This window comes from Grammomys surdaster, unplaced genomic scaffold (genome assembly GCF_004785775.1).
Source record: "Grammomys surdaster isolate TR1022 unplaced genomic scaffold, NIH_TR_1.0 126612, whole genome shotgun sequence".
NCBI classification, from domain to species: domain Eukaryota; kingdom Metazoa; phylum Chordata; class Mammalia; order Rodentia; family Muridae; genus Grammomys; species Grammomys surdaster.
Window position 1 is genome coordinate 860,168 of NW_021621401.1, and position 21,418 is coordinate 881,585.

Genomic DNA, 21,418 nt, shown 5'->3' on the forward strand with positions numbered 1-21,418 from the left:
CACACACACACACACACACACACACACACACACACACACACACACACTAGGAAAACAATACAATCAACAGATGGCGCTTAATAGTAATCTCTGTGTGGTGGTGGTGTACCCCTTTAATCTCAGACTTGAGAGGTAGAGGCAGGTGATCTCTAAGTTGTAGACCAGTCTGGTCTACACAGCACAGTTCAGGCCTACCATGGGCACAGAGTAGTAAGATTCTGTCTCAAAAACCAAATGCAACCCCCCTCAAACCAAACCAAAACCAATGGAAAAAAACAAAACAAAACAAAACAAAAACGAATTAACAAACCAATCAACCAAACAAAAATCCTAAAACCTTCCTCATGAGCTGGGCATAGTTGGCGGACGCTTGCGATCCTAACATTTAGGAGATTTTAGCAGGAGGAAGATCATAGATTAGAGACAAGCCTATGCTACATAGTAAGACCTTATCTCAAAACAAAGCAAAAAATCAAACAAAACAAAATTTAAAGAAGAAAACCCTTCAACACAAATTAAGATAGCCTGTCCTCATGTCTGCTAGAGCAAAGCACAGCAACATCTAAGCAGGAGAGTGTTTTGAGGGAGCCTAGCATCCAAAGTTCTCTGCACTGTGGTCTGCCTCCCTTCCACACTGCAGCACTGCTGTCAGCCTTCAGCCCGAGCCAAGCCTCCCTCACATCCTTCCGATTCTACAATCACATCTCAAGTTGCTCACCATCCATGAGACTGACAAAGAAATACAGCCCCTCCTGAGATCCCGTCTTCAGGAAACTTCCAAAGCTGCTTTTTCTCCAGTTAAACATGTCCAGGGCTTTCTCATCCCCACTTACTGCTGCCTTTGCCAACTGAACCAGATCCCTGAGAGTAAAGAATATAGCAGTCAAGATTCCCAGAATGACTTGGGGCTGGGTCCACATGGGTCAGTCATATACCCCACCCCTAGGATGAAGGGAGACACATGCCAAACCACATGAGACTTCATACTTACTCCCCAGGAGGGGGGAGCCGGAAGATGCAATGAGTGAGTGCTTTCCCATATTCATGTTTCAGGAGTGGTGTCCCCTGTACTCGGCCTCGCTGGTCCAGTCTCCACAGGAGCAGGACACCAAGCTGCAAGAGGCCAACAACATTTGTGAGGAACACTTCCCTACAGAAAGCTCCCTACTTGGAGGTGAACAGAAATGGAGAAGCAAAACACTAGTGATTTTTATTTTATTCGATATTATATTTATATTTCAGATGTTATCCCCTTACTCCATTCCCCACCCCGCCCAGGAACCCCCTATCCCATCCCCCCTCTCCTGTTTCTATGAGGATGTGCCCCCACATACCCCCCCACTTCCACCTCCCCACCCTCGAATTCCCCCACATTCGATGTCCAGCCTTCATGGGACCAAGGATCTCCTCTCCCACCTATGCCCAACAGGGCCATCCTCCCCTACATGTACAGCTGGAGTCATGGGTTCCTCCCTGTGTGCTCCCAGGCTGGTGATTTAGACCTAGGGGAGCTCTGTTGGTTGGTATTGTCGGTCTCCCCATGAGGCCACAAACCCTTTCAGCTCCTTCAGTCTTCTGAGCATCTGCCTCTGAGTATGTCAGACTCTGGCAGACCTCTAAGGAGATAGCTATATCAGGCTCTTGTCAGCATGCACTTCCTGGCAGTCACATCAGTGTCTACCTTTGGTGACTGCACATGGGATGGATACCCAGGTGGAATTGTCTCCATATTTGCTCCCTTGAGTATTTTGTTACCCCTTCTAAGAAGGACCGAAGCACCCACACTTGGTCTTCCTTCTTCATGAGCTTCATGTGGTCTGTGAGTTGAATCTTGGCTATTTTAAGCTTTTGGGCTAATATCCACTTATCAGTGAGTGAATACCATGTGTGTTCTTTTGTGATTGGGTTACCTCGCTCAGGATGATATTTTCTAGTTCCATCTATTTACCCAAGAATTTCTCGAATTCATTGTTTTTAACAGCTGAGTAATACTCCATTGTATAAATGTACCACATTCTTTGTATCCATTCCTCTGTTGAAGGACATCTGGGTTCTTTCCAGCTTCTGGTTATAAATAAGACTGCTATGAACATAGTGGAGCATATGTCCTTGTTATATGTTGGAACATCTTCTGGGTATATGCCCACGAGTGGGTCCTCAGGTAATGCTATGCTCAATTTTCTGAGGAACTGCCAGACTAATTTCTAGAGTGGTTGTACCAGCTTGCAATCCTGCCAACAATGACAGAGTCTTCCTCTTTCTCCACATTCTCGCCAGCATCTGCTATAGTTTTTCATCTTAGCCATTCTGACTGGTGTGAGGTGGAATCTCAGGGTTGTTTTGATTTGCATTTCCCTGATGACTAAGGATGTTGAACATTTCTTAAGGTGCTTCGCGGCCATTTGAGGTTCCTCAGCTGAGAATTCTTTGTTTAGCTCTGTACCCCATTTTTAATAGGGTTATTTGGTTGTCTAGAGTCTAATTTCTTGAGTTCTTTGTATGTATTGGATATTACCCCTCTATCAGATGTATGATTGGTAAAGATCTTTTCTCAAGATGTTGGTTGTCGTTTTGTCCTATTGACAGTGTCCTTTGCCTTACAGAAGCTTTGCAATTTTATGAGGTCCCATTTGTCAATTCTTTTTTTTTTTAAAGATTTATTTATTTATTATATATGAATACACTGTAGCTGTCTTCAGACACACCAGAAGAGGGCATCAGATCTCATTACAGATGGTTGTGAGCCACCATCTGGTTGCTGGGATTTGAACTCAGGACCTCTGGAAGTGCAGTCAGTGCTCTTAACCACTGAGCCATCTCTCCAGCCCCATTTGTCAATTCTTGATCTTAGAACATAAGCCATTGGTGTTCTTTTCCTCTGTGCCTAGGTATTCGAGGGTCTTCCCCATCTTCTCTTCCATTAGTTTCAGTATATCTGGTTTTATGTGAAGATCCTTTATCCACTTGGACTTGAGCTTTGTACAAGGGGATAAGAATGGATCGATTTGCATTCTACATGCTGACCTCCAGTTGAACCACTACCACTTGTTGAAAATGCTGTCCTTTTCCCACTGGATGGTGATTTTCATTCAAAAAAATCACTGTACTATGTGTGCACTATCGAAATGTGAAATTATTCAAAAGTATTCATGGAATTGCAACTCTGATCTTCGGCCCTTCCCTATGTCACTTCTAGAGGTAGCAGCTGTCACATGCCTTAGAATAAACTGGTAACTGTACAACAGATTTTGATTTACAGGAAGATTACACAGACAGTACAGAGTTCCTGTATTTGACACCAGTTTCCCCTGCTACTAATCCATAAGGTACATTTCTTAGAATTAATGAGTTAGGGCTGGGAATACAGCTCAACAGTAGTGCTTTTTCAGTGCACACAAGCCTTGAATTCAATCTCTAGCACTGCCACGGACACCAAAGAAAGCGTTTGTATGGAATTAATGAGCTAATGTTTACATTACCACCAACTAAGTCCACACTACTTCACTCAGAGTTCTTGTTACTCTTAATATCCCTTGTTTGTCCCAGGAGCCTACCTAGGATTCCACGTGGCATTGAGCTGTCATATCTTCTTAGGCTCCTGTGGGCTGTGAGTCCCTTGGGTATTCCTTGCTGGCTTAGTTTTAAGGGGCTGCTCAGGAACATTATTCCACTAGGATTTATCTGATATTTTCTTGTAACTGGATGGGGGTTATATGTTTGTTGGGGAAAGACCAGAGGGACAGTTCCCGACTGGAAAATCCTTACCATGAACATACTTCATCACTGTGAATATTGTCCTTGATACCCCGTAGAATAGCTTTTATCCATTGTAAAATGAGTCTTTTTCCTCTCTTTTTATGCTATATACATGAGAAAGAAGTATGCAATGTGCATTTCTCACTTAAGGGATGGGAGTTATTATATTCTACTTCCTTGTGGTGGTCTGAATAAAAATGGTTCCCATAGACCCATAGGGAGGAGTACTCTAAGGAGGTGAGGCCTTTTTGGAGAAAGTGTGTGGCTTTGAGGTTTCAGAAGCTCAAGCCAGGCCTAGTGCCTCACTGCTTCTTCCTGCTGCTTGCAGGCTGCCATGCTTCCTGCCATGACAACAATGGACTAAACTTCTGAACTATAAGCCAGCCCCAATTAAATGCTTCCTTTATAAGAGTTCTTGTGCTCATGGTGTCTTTTCACAGCAAGAGAAAACCTAAATAAGACATCCCTCATGGATGAAGTATCAACATAAATTATTTGGTCTGCTTCAACATAAGAGATTTGTCTCTTTTCCATCATTTGTTTACTGATAAGAGCATTTTTATATCAGTATGAACTCTAGAATATTTATTTTCTGCTTTGGTTATAATCTAAATGCAGTTTACTCTATTGTTCAGACTCTTCCAGCTCTGATCACTGGGGCATTTCCAGTTGTCTCAAGGCATTTTCTTTTTTCTTTTTTTTTCCCAGACAGAGTTTCATTGTGTACTCCTAGCTATCCCAGAATTAACTCTAGTGACTAGGCTGAGCTAGAACTCACAGAGATCCTCTGTGATCCTCTGCCTCCCGAGATCTAGGATTAAAGGTGTGTGCCACCACTGCCTACCTAGCTATCCTGAGGTCCCCGGACATGACTCCAAGACATCCTGGTTCTTTCACCACTGAAAGCATTGGAAACTCAAATCTAAGTGGCAGGGAAACTGCATTCAGTCTGGAAGACTCCACCACGATGGGCTGAACAGGGCTTCCTGATTGGGGAACGGAGGTCAAGCTTTGGCAGAAGGCCATATCTCAGTTTCCATGTCTTGACCCTGATTTTCAAGCACTCTCCAGGGCCTGTTTCTCTGCTCAGGGCCAGCAGCAATATGAACTCTGTGTGCTGCCCTCCTGTCAATCAACATCCCAAACTCCAGAGTGACACCACTTTATTGTAGGCAGAAAAAGGATTTTCAAATCATGTGGACTTCAAAAGAAACAACTTTGGCCTCCAAGACAGATTATGCAAGATCCAAGTTAGCGTGAAGCGTGAGCACACATACACTAGGAGAGTATATTTAACAAAACTGACTCTTGATGACTCTGCCAGCTTTATGAAGATAGGAAAAGTATTTAGAAATCATTCTTGTTTTTGTTGTTTATTTTCTGAGACAGGGTTTCTCTGAGTAGCACTGGCTGTCCGGAAACTCACTCTGTAGACCAGGTTGACCTCAAAATCAGAGCTCCACCTGCCTCTGTCTCCTAGGTGCTGGGATTAAAGCTGTGGGTCACCACTGATTGACTTAGAAATTATTTTTTTAAAAGTTTTAAAATGTTGGGGCTGGAGAGATGGCTCAGTGGTTAAGAGCACTGTTTGCTCTTCCAGAGGTCCTGAGTTCAATTTCCAGAAACCACAACCATCTGCCACAACCAGCTACCATTGGGTAGCTGACAACAATTTGCAATAAGATCTGATGTTCTCTTCTGGCGTGTCTGAAGGCAGCTACAGTGTACTTATATATACATAAAATAAATAATTTTTAAAAAGTTTAAAAATGTTTGTACAGTGAGAAAAAACATGAAAAGATAGAAAAATGAAACTTTCCCAGAGCTGAGAAGTGTGAAGAAAAGTAGGTGGGCTCAGGGCTGTGTATGCTACGACTTGTGAGACATTCATATCTCTGACTTTAATTAGCTCCCAAATGACATCTTAGATGGGTTCCTAAACATCCATATACATTCAGATTTCTGAGTTGCTGATTTGGAGAAGAAATTATCGGACATAAATGCCAGTTTCTTACAACAAATCACTAACTTTGGAACAGACTAATTCATAGAAAGACTGCAAGGACAGTACTGAATTCATGTATATGACACTACTCTTCCTTGCTAAGAGACAGCAGAGCACATTTAAGAATTAATGAGTTAGGGCTGGGGCTGTCAGTCTATTAGAAATATACTCAGGAACAATATGTTTTACTCATTCAGACAGTTATATGACCCTGACTCTGACAGAGGGCAAAAAAATTCTGTTGTGACTCTGCGTTAAGCTTCCACTGGCTGACAGTGAAGCAAGTAAACCAATGTGGTGGTTGGAACAGGTATGACCCCCACAGATTCATGTGTATGAATGCTTGGCCACAGAGACTGACACTTAGGAGGTGTAGCTTGTTGGAGGAGGTGTGTCACTGAAAGTGGGCTTTGAGGTCTCATATATGCTCAAGTCTGGCCAGTGTAACACAGTCTCCAACTGCTACCTGTGGATCAAGACGTAGAACTCTCAACTCCTGCTCCAGGACCATGTCTGTCTGCATGCTGTCATGCTCCCCACCAAGAGGATAATGGACTGAACCTCTGAAACTGTAAGCCAGCCCCAATGAAATGTTGTCCTTTATAAAGAATTGCTGTGGTCATGGTATCTCAGAGAGAGAGAGAGAAAGAGAGGGAGAGAGAGAGAGAGAGAGAGGAGTATATGTTATTATGGTTATATAGCTTGCTGTCCTTGTGAAACTCTTAACAGTAGGAGTAGCAGGGCTGTCTCTGAGTGTTTGGTTGACATCCCTGGGAGGTCTGCTCTTTTCTAAAGGGAAATGGAGGACAAGATCTGGGGGAAAAGGGAGGTAGAGAGGGAGAACTAGAAGGAGTGGAGGGAGGAGAAACTAGGTTTGGATGTATTATATGAGAGAATTAAAAAAAAAAGGGAGGGAGGGGAGAGAGAAAGGGAAAGAAAAATGGATAAATGACGTGAAGGAAAAAGAAACACAAACACTCTGTAGAAAGGATGCTCATCCTCTAGAGAAAGAGGAACAGACTTCACATGACCATCAACAGCTAGCTCCACGTTTATCTTTCAAAACTTTTAGTTGTCACATCTATTCATTCATTCATTCATTCATTCATTCATTCATTCACTGGGGAGGGGGTTGAATGAGCCACACTGTATGTATGGAAGTCGGAAGACAACAAAGGGTGGGCGGGTCAGGGCACTTGCAGCTAGGCCTAACGACCTGGATTTGATACCTAGGGCCCACAGGATGAAAGGAAAGAACTAACTGCCTTTTGAAAGATAAATGTTTTGCTTCCTGGGGCGCATGAGACTGTCTCAAAACAAAAACAAAAAACAGAAAAACTAGTAATGTCTTGGGCTGGAGGTGTAGCTTGGTGGGCAAGTCCCTGAGTTCAATGCCCAATACTAGGAAAAGAAAGGAGAGAAGGAGAAAAATAATAAAGGAAAAGAAAGGCTGGCCATGACTTGCTGGGCCATCAAACCCAGGGCTTCACATATGCTAGGCAAGTGCTCTATAACTGAATTACATCATCAGACCCCAAGGGGCACTACTTTTCTAAGCAAAATTTTCACCCCTAGGCATTCCTTTTGTTGGAAACCACACATGCTGTGAACTAGTTTAAACCCATAGAATGTTTTGGCAAATACAAAGTTAGGGCAAGGGATAGTGGTTTGTGCTAGAACTCTTGCCTAGCATACAGGAGGCCCTGGGTATGCTAGGGCATCTCTAGCACCACAATAAGACAAAATCAGCCTTACAATGGTGTAAGCCCTGGCTCCTCCTGGTTTCCCTGTAGCACTTCTGTAACTTTTGTCTGTTTGTCAAAAGACTAGAAGCCACTGAAATGTTTATCAGATAGCTAAATAAGTTATGTTATTTTTATATAACGAAGAGCCAAACACAAGAGGACATGGGAGATCCCTACTTACCAATATAGAAAAGTCTCCAAGATATATTGTAAAGTGAAAAAATGAAAATGCATCGCATGCTACATTCAAAAATTAAGCAAATAAGGACTATACCCTTGTTATATTCTCCAAAGGCCATATGCTAAATACTAAGTCCCAGAACCTTTAGGAGCTGTGGTCTGCTAGTTAGAGTTAAGTTAATGGAAGGTGTGACCTTGAAAGGCTATGTGATGTTGGCTGTTTCTCTCTTTGCTTCTCTGAAGTCATAATGTGAATAGCTGTTTTCCCCCAGAAGTCATGATGTGAACAGATGTTTCCCTGGTACACACTTGCCATGATGTACTATGCTACCACATGCCCACATGGACAACCAGCCATGGATTAGAATCTCAGAAACTACAAGTTAAATATTTCCTCTTTATAAATTGTTCATGTTGATTGTTATTGTTATGAAAAACAGAGTAAAGCTTCCAGCAAGAAAGTCTTGCTCCTAAGGGTTAATTTGAAAGTAATCATGAGGCAACCAATGGTCAAGCATTAGAGCCAAGGGACACTCTGCAAAGCAACTTGTCTGGACACAAAATTTCAATCATAATATGTAAGACAAAAGAGTGGGTGGAGCATTTAAGATCTGAGACTGGCTAAAATAACAATTAAATGCAATGTATGGCTTTTGGCTAACCCCTACATTAGGAAAAGACAGATACAATGGACATTACTACAAGAAGCAAAACTTTTTTTCGGTGTGTGTTGTGTGCACGTGTTTATATGCATGCTCACATGTATTTGGGTACATGTGTGAGCATATGTTTACTTATGTGTAGAGGCCTAAAGTTGATGCTGGATATCTTCCTCTGTTGCTCTTCGTTTGATTTAATGAGAGAGGATCTCTCACGAAGCCCAGCGCTTGCTGATTCTGGCTACTCTATGCAGTGCTTGTTCCGCTTGAGTGCTGGGTTACAGCAGGTGTGGCAGCCACCACACCGAGGCGATGGTCACAAGTGTTCACACACTTATGTGGCCCTGAGACAAATTTTTTTTCCTGGACATTTAAACAAAGCTCACAAGTTCACTGATTTTAAGAGTTTTCCCCACATAAAGCTTAACAACACCCTCATTGAGGACTCAACCTGGCTCTTTACATGGTTCTTAGGAGCTTTTTTTTTTTTTTCATTTTCCAAGACAGAGTTTTTCTGTGTAGCCCTGGCTTTTCTGGAGCCAGTCCTGTAGGCAAGGCTGGCCTCTCTCTCCCAAGTGCTGGGATTAAATGTGTGTGCCTCTAACACCCAGCAACTGCTGATCCAAATTCTGACCCTCACGTTTCCATGGCAAGAGCTTTATTTTCCCGGTCCAGACAAGAGAAGTTTTGAATGGATTGCATATGTGGTCATAGTACTGCATCATATGTGGTCATAGTACTGCATCACATGTGGTCATAGTACTGCATCACATGTGGTCACAGTATTGCATGTGATTGATACTTGGTGGTGATGTAGGTGAGGTCTGAGATCTGAGGTGCTGGATGCCTATGTATTTAGGAATAAAGTACCAAGTATCATGGTACCTGTGACGAATCTGCAAATATTCAGGAAAAAAGTGCACATAGGGATAGAAAAGGTAGATATGTTAGTGTCAACAACTGGTGATATCTATGGGAAAGGTGGACAGGTATTCCTTGTAATATCTGTGTGTGTGTGTTTAGGCACTAGGCTCTTCAACTTCAGAGGACGGGAAGAGAAAGTCAAGGTGAGGTGGTTCTGGAAACTTCTGTAGGTACTGTATGTAGTTCTCTAAGGCCCCTCTGGCACCACATGGACATAGGCTTTGATATTTATAGAGTCCTCGATGAGGGTCTTGCTAAGCTTCATGTGGGGAAAACTCCTACAATCAATGAACTTGTGGGCTTTGTCTAAGAGTCAAGGAAAAAAAAATAGTCAGGGCCACATAAATGGGTGAAATATCTGGAACTACTGTGTAGTTTCCTGGAGTTGCTCGCTGGCTTTTCTCAGTTAGTTATCTGAAGCACACACGTACCTCATACACCTTGTTCTGATGGTCCAGCACCTTTTACTAGTCAGGCTGCAGGGTATCACTGATAAAGGCTTCATATTGTAATGTTTTCCCCTTATGCTACGGAAGGACTGAAGTTTGGGTGAGGGGTGTGGTGGCTTGAATGAGAATGGCTCCCATAGGCTCACATTCAAATGCTTAGTCACCAGGAAATGAAACTGTATGAGAGGATTAGGAGGATTAGGAGGTGTGGCCTCCTTAAAGGAAATGGGTTGTTGGGGGTGGACTCTGAGGTTTCAAAAGCCCACACCAGGTTCAGTGTGTCTCTCCGCCTGCTGCCTGCAGATCAGGATGTGAAGACCTCACCTACTGTTCCACAGACATGCTTGCCTGTCTCCCATCATCATGATCAGTAACAACTCTAAGTCTGGAAGCCAGCCCCCAGTTAATGTTTCATTTCAGAAGAGTTGCCTTGGCCATGGTGTCTCTTCACAGCAGTAGATCACCGGCTAAAGTCAGGGGCATCCCCGCTGGGTGGCCAGGGCTACTGGTAATGAGAATCTGAACTGCTCTAAAGACCTGAAAAGGTTGTGGCTGAAGAAAGTGGAGAGATGGAACGTGGGCTATGAGCTGTGGAGTCTTTTCACTCTCTGTGACTTTTATAAACTTTGGAAACATGTCAATATATTACCTTTAGTTAAATGTGTACATTGTGAGGTTTCTCAGCTCTGGAAGGTCATTTTGTCATAGACAATGTCCAGTGTATTGCAGAGCACTGGGCAGCATCACTAACCTCTGCCATAGGGCACACAAGATTCCTAAGGCTCTCATCACTAAGGCAAAATTCACCCAAGGTAAGGAGCCCTGATCTAGACAAACTAGACTCTGGGCCACTAAACAGGTGTCCATGGAAGTGGGTGATTCTGGACTGCTACCAACATGCTGGTATCTGGGATACTCCATCTCCATGAATGCAATCCCCTAACATGTTGATTTAAAAATTATAGACATATCTTTGGCACGTGATGGTATCTTAGAATAAACATTTGACGTTTTGGTTCAAATATAAAAAAGAAAAAAAAAAGAACACATAAAGTTGGGAGGGAATGGAGTATTGGGGACAGAGAAGGAATTGGAGGGGAGGGAATGGGGGATAGACTTGATCAGAATACATTATATGCATGTAAGACATTCTCAATCAATAAGAAATGAAAAGGGGGCGCACGCCTTTAATCCCAGCACTTGGGAGGCAGAGGCAGGTGGATTTCTGAGTTCGAGGCCAGCCTGGTCTACAGAGTTAGTTCCAGAACAGCCAGGGCTACACAGAGAAACCCTGTCTCGAAAAACAAAACAAAAACAAACAAACAAACAAACAACAAACAAAACAAAAAAGAAATGAAAAGGGAAAAAAATCCACAGTTATGCCTGAAGAGATCAGCTGAACCTCGAAACCACACATTTCGTATCACTCAGGTCTTAGCATCTTACACATGCGTCTTAAATGCACAGCAAGGATGGAGATGGCGTACTCACCTTATCTCCAGACACCAGGCAGCTCCCACTGGTGCTCCAGCTGAGGATGGCAATGTCAGCGGTGTGTGGCAGGGGCACTGTGTGCTGCTCCTTGTCCTGCTTATTAAACACTATCACTTCTCCAGTTTCCCAGCCAATAGCCAGGATAAGCCTTGTTGGGTGCCAGCACAGTGAAGTGGCCTGGAAGGACCTCTCAATGTGGGTGTCAGGCACAGGCTCACCCTGTGTGGGACAAGAAGTAAAACCTCCTGTTGTAGAAAGTGACAGGTACATCAAGAAACTGTCTAATGCATAAAACTCACATCATTACGACACGTGTGGATACTAGAGGCTAACGATGGGTATCTTCCACAGTCATCCTCATTATTTTTCATTAGAAAATTATTGGGAGCTGAAGAGACAGCTTCGGCTCAGCACTTATAAGTTCTTGCTGTTCTTCCTGAGGACCTGAGTTCAGTTCCCAGCACCCATGTCAGATGGCTCACAATCACTAACTCCAGCTCCTGATGCCCTCTTCTAGTCTCCAAGGGTCCTGGTACACATGTGTGTTCACATACTCACACAAAATAAACAAACATGTGTTAAAAGATTATCATGTGTGTGTGCATGTGTGTGTATACATGTGTGTGCCAAGAATGGTATGGAGATCAGAGGAAAACTTGAGAGAACTGGTTCTCCCCTTTCATCATGTGGATGCTGCAGACTGAACTCAGGTCACCTCACCGGGCTTGGCAGCAAGCACTTTCACTGGTGAGCCATCTCATCGGCTCACCTGATTTTTGAGACAGTCTCTCATTTAAATCTAGAGCTTACTGCCTCAGCTAGGCTGGGTGGCGAGCAAAACCCACATCTTCTGGCCCTCATATAGAGCAGTTCTTTTATCCTGCCACAGAGGTTCAAGAGCACGCTTAGATCTGACCCCTGTGCTGTACACGCCTTCTCCAACTCTTCATGATTCACTTGATGAATATCTTCATCAGATATTCTGACCTCTATAGCTGTGAGAAAAGATTTTCTACTTTTTGGACATCATCTAGCTTGTGGTAATTTGTTATAGCAGCCATAGGAAACTAGTATAGTTTAAAAGGGTCAACATGGGGCTAGAGAGATGGCTTAGCACTTCAGAGCACTTACTGACCTTCCTAAACATCTGACTTTGAATTCCAGCAACAATATGAAGCTCATAACCATCTACAACTCTAGTTCCAGTGAATCCGATACCTTCTTTTGACCTTGATGACATGCATCCGGTGCATGTATACACATGCAGGCAAAAGAATCATACACGTAACATAAATTAAATCTAGAAAAAATCCAAAGAGCCAATATGAAGAGTTGAAGGCAGCATGCAGGGCGCAGAGAGTCAGATCTAAGCATGCTTCTGAACCTCTATGGCAGAGATAAAAGAACTCCTGATATCAGGGCTTCAATGCTGGGGAATAACTGGCCCTTAGGAAGAACTGATTAGGAGAACTCAAGTGCTAAGTTATGCTGCCTCCTGGCCTCCATGACTCAGGAGGAGAAAAGAATACAAGAGCTAGGAGCTGCTGAAGCCAACGTTGCTCCGGGGACTCACTTGTTCAAGGTAGATGTCTACGTTGCCTCCAGAAGACGGACTTATAGATGCTACTGCCAGGAATGGATGGGTGGGGTGCCAGGTGATGTGAGAGGGGGAGCTGGGTGCATCTGGAGCTTTGATTCGGTGGTCAAAATACAGCGCCATGATGGTGCACGGACCTAGTCAAGGACGAAACCTGCAGGGAGGAAAAGCCCACCCAGAGTGACTACTTATAGAATTATAAAAGGGAAACAAACCTACAAAGACACGTAGCAGCTTAAAAATGTTTCTTAAATGAATGCAGGCAGATTTATTTGTTAGAGATCTCTATTAAGGAGAAGTATAAAATTAGAAGCAAAGGCTTGAACTTGGAATGACCCGTGGTGTGCTGGAAAAGTAGTAAAATTCATTGCTATCAAAGAGAGAATTGAACAAGGAATGAAAGTGCTGAACCGGGGGTTTCAAATAATTCTTGATCATTCTCATTCCAGACACATTAAAACAAAATAAAAGCAAACTGCCCATAGAAGAATATCTGTACAGAGAAATACATCGTTCAGCTTCACGGAAACCAAACAGCACAAGAATGTCTGCTAGCTGTGGCTTACAGGTGCTAGAGGACAGTCAGGACCACAAAGCCACAGCCAATGGGCAGGCACTGCATTTAATTTGTTACTTTGTTACATGGGCTTGAATGATGGCTCTGTGGTTAAGAGAGTCTTGCAGATGATGTGAGTACAGTTCCCAGCACTCACATGAAGCAGCTCATAGCTGCCTAGAACTGCAGTTCCTCTGGGATCTGATGCCACACTGGCTTCTGCAGTCTGCACACACAAACACAAACACACACACACACACACACACACACACAACACACACAAATAAGCCAAATATAGTGGCACAAGCTTTTTTGTTTTTTGTTTTTTTGTTTTTTCAAGACAGGGTTTCTCTGTGTAGCCCTGGCTGTCCTGGAACTCACTCTGTAGACCATGCTGGCCTCAAACTCAGAAATCCACCTGCTTCTGCCTCCCAAGTGCTGGGGTTAAATGTATGTGGCACTACTGAGCAGAACACTTAAGTTTTAAAATGAGAATTGGCCAAATAATTAAAAAGCTATTAAATAAATTTTAGGAGGCAGATGCTCACAATAAAATAGTTATTTGAAAAACCTGTTAATGGCCTTAGTTCAGGAACAAGTTTCAAGTATCTACGCCATAAAACAAGAAAAGGGCAATTTCACTTTTTCCAGTCAATTGATCTTCATTTTTATAGTCATCAATCATTTTTAGAGGTAAGTGCCTCCAATGAAACCAACTCTTAGGAAAGCTGGTTAAACTCATTATACCAAGGAATCATACTAACAATTAGGCTTAAACACAAGTTACTCCTTTCAGAGAGTCTCAGGAACAAGAAGATGGGTTCTAAAGTAGCCTTTCGGGGTAGTGACCAATGATCTAAATAAAGTCTAGCTCTCTAGGCCAGAATAAGTCACTAGCTGCATCATGTAGACATTACTGAAGGACTGTGTAGGTGGTCCAGTCAGGTCATGCTATCTTTATAACCAAGCGGAGGATTTTGGCTTTCTTATTTTCCCCCAACTTCATACTAAATGCATCCAGAAGGACCTACACAGCAGCTCAAAAGTCCAGCAGGGGGCTCTAGGACTGTGCAGAGGGACAATTCTCTTGAAGCCAGCACAGAGGGTCCTGGCAGGACGCATCTAGGCTCCAGGCCGATCCCGGAGGAGCCCATCCCACCCCCAGCCACTCCCCACTCTAGCCCCAGGCCCCTTTGCACCTCAGGTATAGAAATCTAATTTCGCCAGATTCCCTGTGCCTCCGTGTTGCCGGGACAACGCCGCTAAGGAAAGCGGAAGCAGTCGAGGGACAGCCGCACTACCTCCCAAAACGACGGCTGGCGACTTGTGGCGGAAAGAGCCGAAGACAAACGGTACCTCCCGAGGCAGCTCTGAGTCTCAGGCCCGTCTCAGGGCCACAGTTTGGGCTTCCTGCTAATGAGTGGACCAGAACTTTTTGCTACTAAGGGCAAGCTCCGTCAAGCCTCCTGATACTTTTCTCCCAGAGTTCATCCTGCCCACTCCATCACGCAGGCTATCAGCCAGCACCTCGCGGAGCTTAGTTGCATCGCCACGGATGGGAGGGCGCGGCTCGAGAGCTTCTCCGGGACGTTCTGAGTACCGGACGCCGTCTCGGAGAGTGGCGCGTTGACGCCTCGGGAAACCGCTGCAAGCAGTACTCAGCAGAACCTTGCAGCAGCTAGGCACCGGGTTCCCTGGGCGACCGTGCGCACTTTAGCCAGAGTTAGCTAACGGCGGGTGTCGCTGGAGAGCAGGCGCAGTAGCACGGTCCACGCCAAGGAGCTAAGGGGATAACCAGGGGCGGGGACCTCCTGCGAACTGGGATACTCATTTTCAAACGCCACATGCGTAAGCGTTGGAGTTTTAAAAACACATTTCCTTATAGCTCCGAATAGGGAACGTGTTAGTGGGCTATGCTACGATATATTTATGGCCCTAAACCTGTTTTCGGAGTGCATAGTCCCCACCCGAGTTCCCGCGCGCTTCAAGACGCCCAGCTGAGGCGGTGATTTCTTCTCACGCATCCGTCAACATAGTCTCAGCCAATCACAATCAGCACACTGATCCTATTGGTTGTCGATTCGCCAATCGGAAGAGACGCACGACCCGCAAGGGCGCGAGGTTCCCGTCACAACACGCCCCACGTTGCGGGCCCACCCCTGTACACGGTGCGGGCGCGCGCACGTAACGCCTGCTGACCAATGGCAGCCTAGCTGGTTGGGCGCGCCCGCAGAAAAGCTGGACGTGCTCGTCTTTTTTGCGGGACGTTCGCCCCGCCCCGCTCCGGCGCCGACTTCATGTCCCCGGCGGCCGCCGTAGCCGGAACTGTTTAGAGCGCGGCGTCCCGGGTGTGGGAGGGCGAGTGGCGGCAGCACCGGGGCCGTCAGCCCTGTTAGCCGCACGCCGGTCCACTGAAAGGACTTCGACGGGAACAGCGCTCGGTGACCGCGTCTGACACACGACCATCAGCCCGGCGTCGCGGCCTCGCCGCAGCCGGAGCTGCCGGACCGGGTCGGTTCTGCGGAGGCCCGGGATCCGGGAGCCAGGCTGCCGGGAAGCGTGGATGAAAAAGGTGACTGCAGGCTGCATTCGGAAGCCTACGGGATCCGCGGAGGGGCCGCGGTGTTCGCGGGCTACGCCGCGTGCAGCCAGCGGTCAGCTCCTCAGGAAGGGTCTCCCATCCGAAATGGGACAAAGGGTGTGGAGCCGGGACGAGGCCCGCAGTGCCCGCGCCTCCCACGGTCAGGAAGTGACGGGTTTCGGTGACGGACTCCTATGGAGTCAACCGCCGCCGGGGAACGACCGGAATGCGCCTGGGGACACGGCCTGGCGCGCCGGCGAGTGGGTCTTGTTGGACTGATGCATTTTGCTTGTTGGCATTGGCAGTGCTGATTCTGGGAATGGGTTTCACTCCCTAGCACAATGACAGGGTTTGGGGAACCTTGGAGAGGGGGTTAGAAGTGAATAGATTCGAAGGGAAGTCTTTTGCCATAAAATCATTTAGCGTGGGTTTGTATCTTGTGTTGTTCTGTGCCAGAGTTTTCTTAAGGTAGTATTTGAAAGATCTGTGCCAAACAGGAAAACTGCACACCATTGTTGGCAGCACCATTTTATGGTGTCACTTAGAGTTTTACATCCCGGTCTTTACCTTCAGTCTGTTTCTTCGTTAGCATTGGTGCTTTGCTTTGTCTGGTTTTCTTATGTAGAATCTTTTCAACAGTTGTGTTGAACCTAGGGTCTGCTGAAGAACACAATGTTTTTCTATCCTGCTTCATCACGTACACAGCCTGTGCTTGAGATGTTGGAATGTACCTGAACTTTAGTTTATTCTGACTGTAACTTCTCCAGGCTACAGACTATTATTTTGTTTATCGATATTTTATGCCAGTGGTAGAAGTTAAAGCAGGAATTTTGTTGTTTCCAGAATTGTTTACATAGTTCAGTTCCGATTCTTGAAATCCGACTGGAACATAACAGTGTTTGCTGTCACTTTTCCGGTGTCCCCTAACCTGTTCCATGCAACAGGCTTTGTTGAATGAGAGGTGTAGTCGGTCCATCTCCCATCTCGTGCCTGGGAAGGTTCCCGGAGTGCAGAGCCTCTCTCTTGCATGCCAGCTTTGGAGGGAGCGGCAGTTTTGGCCCATGGAGCACTGGGGGCTCTGAGGCCGTTGCAATAGGCAGGTGCGCGGCACGATCGCGCGCGGCTCGGGAGCAGTGGGGAGGCCAGGGGCCACGGGCCGTGCGGGGAACGAGGCGGGCTCAAGCTGGGGGCCATGAGCTGCGGCGCCTTGGGGTAGGTGGCGGGACAGCGGGAGCCAAGCGCAGAGGCCAGGTCATGCTGCTGTGCCTTCCGCGGCTCAGGGCTGTGTTGGTCTACCTGGGTTGGGGGCATCCAAGGGCGGGGGCGGGGTCCCAGTCAGGTCGGGCTCAGCACTGTGCGGGCCCTCAGGCGGGCGGCGGGCGGCGGGCGGCGCTGGAACAAACAACGGCCGCCATGTTGGGAGGCCGGCGGTAAACTTCTGCCCGCCGCCCGCCTCACCGCTCCTCGTCTCTCTCGCCACAGGATGACAGTGAAGTTGGGCGACGCCGGCAGCGGGGAGGAAGGGCTCAAGAAGCTGGGCAAGCGGACGGCCGATGAGGAGTCGCTGGACGGAGAGGGGCCCGGCGGTGCGGACGCGGCGGACAGCAGCAGCACAAAGAGGGACGGGCAGACCCCTCGGGCCGCCGGAGCCCCCGCACCACCCAGAGGGCTGCCGACCCCGTCCCCGCCGCAGGGCATCCCTCAGGACCAGCACCATTTCCTAAGGTCCAGCGTGCGACCACAGAGCAAGAGGCCCAGGAAGGACGCACCCTGTGCTGTGGGCAGTAGTGGTGCCAGCGGTTCCGGGCCGCGAGGAAAAGGTAGGCATCTGACAAGACCTCCTGGGGTGGCACTTGCAGGGGCACGTGCCCCCTTCCACTCCTTGGAGGCTGTTGCTTTCCTCTTTTTACTAATATAGGGGGCAGTGATTGTTCTTTCTCTGGGCAAGAGAAATAGATTCCCAGAGGGTCCCTGACAGTTTTTCACGGATTGCCATTTTAAATTACGCACAATAGCTCAAGTATAGGCAGAGAGAAAGTACCTGCTCTATTTCCACACCTCAAGTAGTGACAATGCAACAAAGGAGATGGCTTTTGTAATTTATGGGCTGGGGAGGCTGTTGATGGGGTGGCAGAGACTGGCTTTGCCTTATTGTCTTCCACCAAAGTGTTCCTAGCTTGAAAGTATGAAGAACAGAGAACTGGGACACTTAGAGTTTCAACTGAGGTATATTTGGTGACACAGAAAGAATCTCTACTTGATGAAGTCAACAGTGACCTATCAGGGCAGCCCACAGAACTAACTGTCTTGTGTTGAGACTGTAACTGCTTTCCTGAAGCCTCTTACCAAAGTAAAAAAAAAAAAAATAACAAACCAATGTGCCATGTGGGTTCTTCACATGTCTTTATTTCCCTGTCTGCTTTTCTCTGTTTATATTTCAGCATCTTGGGTTTTACCTATGCAGGAGATTTGCTCTTACATTCTTTTCAGACCAAGTTTGCCACCCCCCTTCCCCCCCCCCCCCTTTTTAAAGACAAAATCTGCTGGTAGCCCAGGCTGTCCTGGAATTCACTAAGACCTTGAGTTCATAGTTTTTCTGCCTCAGTTTCCTGAATGCTAAGATTACATGCCAAAACCAATATAATTGATAGTTGGCTTATATAACACTTTAAAAAAAATAACAAATGGGGCATCAGTTTTCAGTGAGTTTTCCATGCTTACAGCCATGCATGAAAACACGGCTTTAATCCAAGGACCTGGGAGGCAGAGGCAGGTGGGTCTCTGTGAGTTCGAGGCCAGCCTGGTCTACATTGCCAGGTCTTGACCAGCCAGGGCTCCATTGTGAGACTCTGTATTTAAAAAACAAAACCCAAAACATTTATTTATAGCAGCGCTTTAACTATTATAGTTTTTTTTTCATTTCTTTGGGAATATTGATTTAAGTTACCAAGATGATCCTGGTAGTTTTAAAAAGAAAATATTTCAATAGGCAATAGAGATCTGTATTGAGGGTCTGACACAAGTGTCCCATTAAGCTCACTTGTGCCTCATCCTGATCTGGGGGGGGGCCTCACCCAGACTCATGGCATCAACAAAAGAATTCTGAAGTGAGTATGCCAGTTTAAAGATGTAAGTATGAGGTAACTTGGTATGTTTCCAAAACTAAAAGTCACCTCACAAGTTTATTTTGGTATTAGAAAAACATGAGTTTACAAAACTTGATTGTTTTGTAAAAATCACTTTTCACTAGAGGATACAGGTGTGCTAAAGCTTCTTGGGTCCGTGCTAAGTTCTTTTAACTTCTACAGTGACTTTGGTAGTGGTGTTTCAGGAACACCTGCCTGTGTGGACTCCTACCGAGACCTCACCTACCATGTCCTTGCCCACTCAGTTCTCTTTGTTCATTCAGATTTGCTTTTCTGTCCAAGATGTACCCACTTGAGAAAAAAGAAACAATAGCAGTTGTTGATACCTCTTGAAGTTTGGGTGCTAGGAAGAACTGTGGTCGTGTAAGCACACCCACTCACAAGTGACTCTGTACATAGAAGGGGAAGGACTGTGGTCGTGTAAGCACACCGACTCACAAGTGACTGTGCATAGAAGGGGAAGGACTGTGGTCGTGTAAGCACACCGACTCACAAGTGACTGTGCATAGAAGGGGTGCTAAATTAAAGGTGGTGCTCAGTGGGTTGGGAGCTGGGTAGTTATGAGAGGGGTTTGTTTTTGTTCGCACAGGTAGAAGAGGTTCCCGGTTAACTTCTCCCTTAGATGATCATTGGTGCTTCTGGTTCTGATTCTTTTTTTTGTGGGGGAGTGGGGTTTCGAGACAGGGTTTCCCTGTATAGCCCTGGCTGTCCTAGAACTCACTCTGTAGACAGGCTGGCCTCGAACTCAGAAATCCACCTGCCTCTGCCTCCCAAGTGCTGGGATTAAAGGTGTGCGCCACCACTGCCCGGCTCTGGTTATGATTCTTGTCTGTTTACTATGTGGCTATAGTAAAGTAAGCTATACTAGTGCTCCTAGGAGGACAGTGAGAGTCTATTTCTTCTGGCAGCTTCTTTGGCAGTGCCTGCCTTCCTGGTAAGTTTTCTTGGTAGCTTCCATCCACTCATGTGTTGCGCAGGCCATTCAGATACAGTTCACCATGCCCTGGACATCCCCAGTCTGGCTATGGAGAAACTTTTGCTCAGTCATCAGTCACCTCTGTCCACTGCTGGGAGAGATGAGGTGTGACCACATGCCTATGCACATTGTGTAGCCAACCCTCAGAACTGTCTCTCTGGAGGAGCGTTCCTTCTCCTCATGGGAAATCTCCACTTTGGCTCGCCAGGGTGGGTCAGTAAGAAGTGAGGAATACCTGCTTTTTCAGTTCTGACTAGGAAAAAAACACAATTTGCATAGGTGAAGGCAGCTCCCAGCTGAAGCAGTGGTAGTTTCTTTGCTGGTTGACTTCCATCTTTCCAAGTCTCATTGTGATGGGAGTTTGGAAAGAACGCTTTATGGAGAAGAAGGTGGTCCTCCTTGTCTGGTTAGCTCTGCATAGCTGTCCTTTGAGGACAGAAGAGTAGATACTTTGACTTGAATAAAATTTTTTTAGTATGATTCTACATTTTTTTTAAGTGATAAAGAGAGAGAGACTTAGTGTCCCCACAGCAGGCACTCTTCATTTCTATAACTTTGCTCTTGAATGGCTTTAGAGACTGTTTTTTTGTTTCTATCCTAAGCTTACCTGAAGTCAAAAATGACAAATCTGCTTATTCCAGTCCTGCCACATGCCAAATACACTCAAGGATCCTTTTGTGACTGAAACCAGAGTTACTGAGACTGTACATAAGAACCTAGGCTAGGACCTAGGAACCCCCCAATGCTCTTCCTTAGTTGGCCAGTTTATGGACTGCTGAACTACTGAGTAAAATGTTCATTTCTCAGAAAAAAGAAAAACAAATTGCTAGGTATGGTGGCATAGCCTTGAATCCCAACACTCCAGAGACAGGCAGGCAAATCTATCTGAGTTGAAGGTCAAGTCTGGTCTACTAAGCAAGTTCTAGGACAGCCAAGGGTACACAACAAAACCCTATCTGGGTTTTTAAAAGAAAAAGAAGGCAAACACATACACTCTTGTCTTGCTTCCAGCCACACCCCCTGTGACATCCATTACAATAGAAGACAGCCTGAACATGTGATTCCCTACTTTTGACAAAGACCCCACCAGTTTGTGAAGGTAGCAGATCCCAAGGTAGAGAGGAAACTCTCAAGACTGCGTAACTGTATAAAATTTTGTTCTTGAGACAGGAATTCAACTCCAGCTCAGACTGGCTTTGAATTCACAAATGAACTGCCACTGCAGGCTGTTAGGTACAATATATTACTCAAAGGTTCATGATAAATTATAAAGTTCAAGGAAGTTGGTAAGTAGGAAATGTAACACCAGCTACTGAGTTGAAAGCTCAGTGTATAGCTCCTGCTGGCCTC

The 21,418-nt window shown here is 45.9% G+C and overlaps 2 protein-coding genes across 6 annotated transcripts in view; one reads left to right on the plus strand and one right to left on the minus strand.

Moving 5' to 3' along the window:
• The window catches only part of Ift140 (intraflagellar transport 140), an 89,162-nt gene extending 73,779 nt beyond the window's left edge, over positions 1-15,383 (minus strand). Inside the window, exons 1-5 of one of the 4 annotated variants that reach the window (XM_028761015.1) lie at positions 14,565-15,383; positions 12,786-12,963; positions 11,210-11,431; positions 992-1,113; positions 719-861 (exon numbers count right to left, since the gene is read on the minus strand). In XM_028761015.1, coding sequence (XP_028616848.1) covers positions 719-861; positions 992-1,113; positions 11,210-11,431; positions 12,786-12,932 — 634 coding nt within the window. In that variant the 5' untranslated portion in view covers positions 12,933-12,963; positions 14,565-15,383. The remainder of the gene's footprint in view (positions 1-718; positions 862-991; positions 1,114-11,209; positions 11,432-12,785; positions 12,964-14,564) is intronic. The other 3 variants (XM_028761018.1, XM_028761016.1, XM_028761017.1) reach the window with 3 other exon arrangements.
• A 327-nt stretch (positions 15,384-15,710) lies between these two features.
• Cramp1 (cramped chromatin regulator homolog 1) overlaps positions 15,711-21,418 on the plus strand; it is a 50,186-nt gene continuing 44,478 nt past the window's right edge. For both annotated transcript variants that reach the window (XM_028760947.1, XM_028760948.1), the window contains exons 1-2: positions 15,711-15,937; positions 17,429-17,766. In XM_028760947.1, the coding sequence (XP_028616780.1) occupies positions 17,430-17,766 (337 nt within the window). In that variant the 5' untranslated portion in view covers positions 15,711-15,937; position 17,429. The remainder of the gene's footprint in view (positions 15,938-17,428; positions 17,767-21,418) is intronic.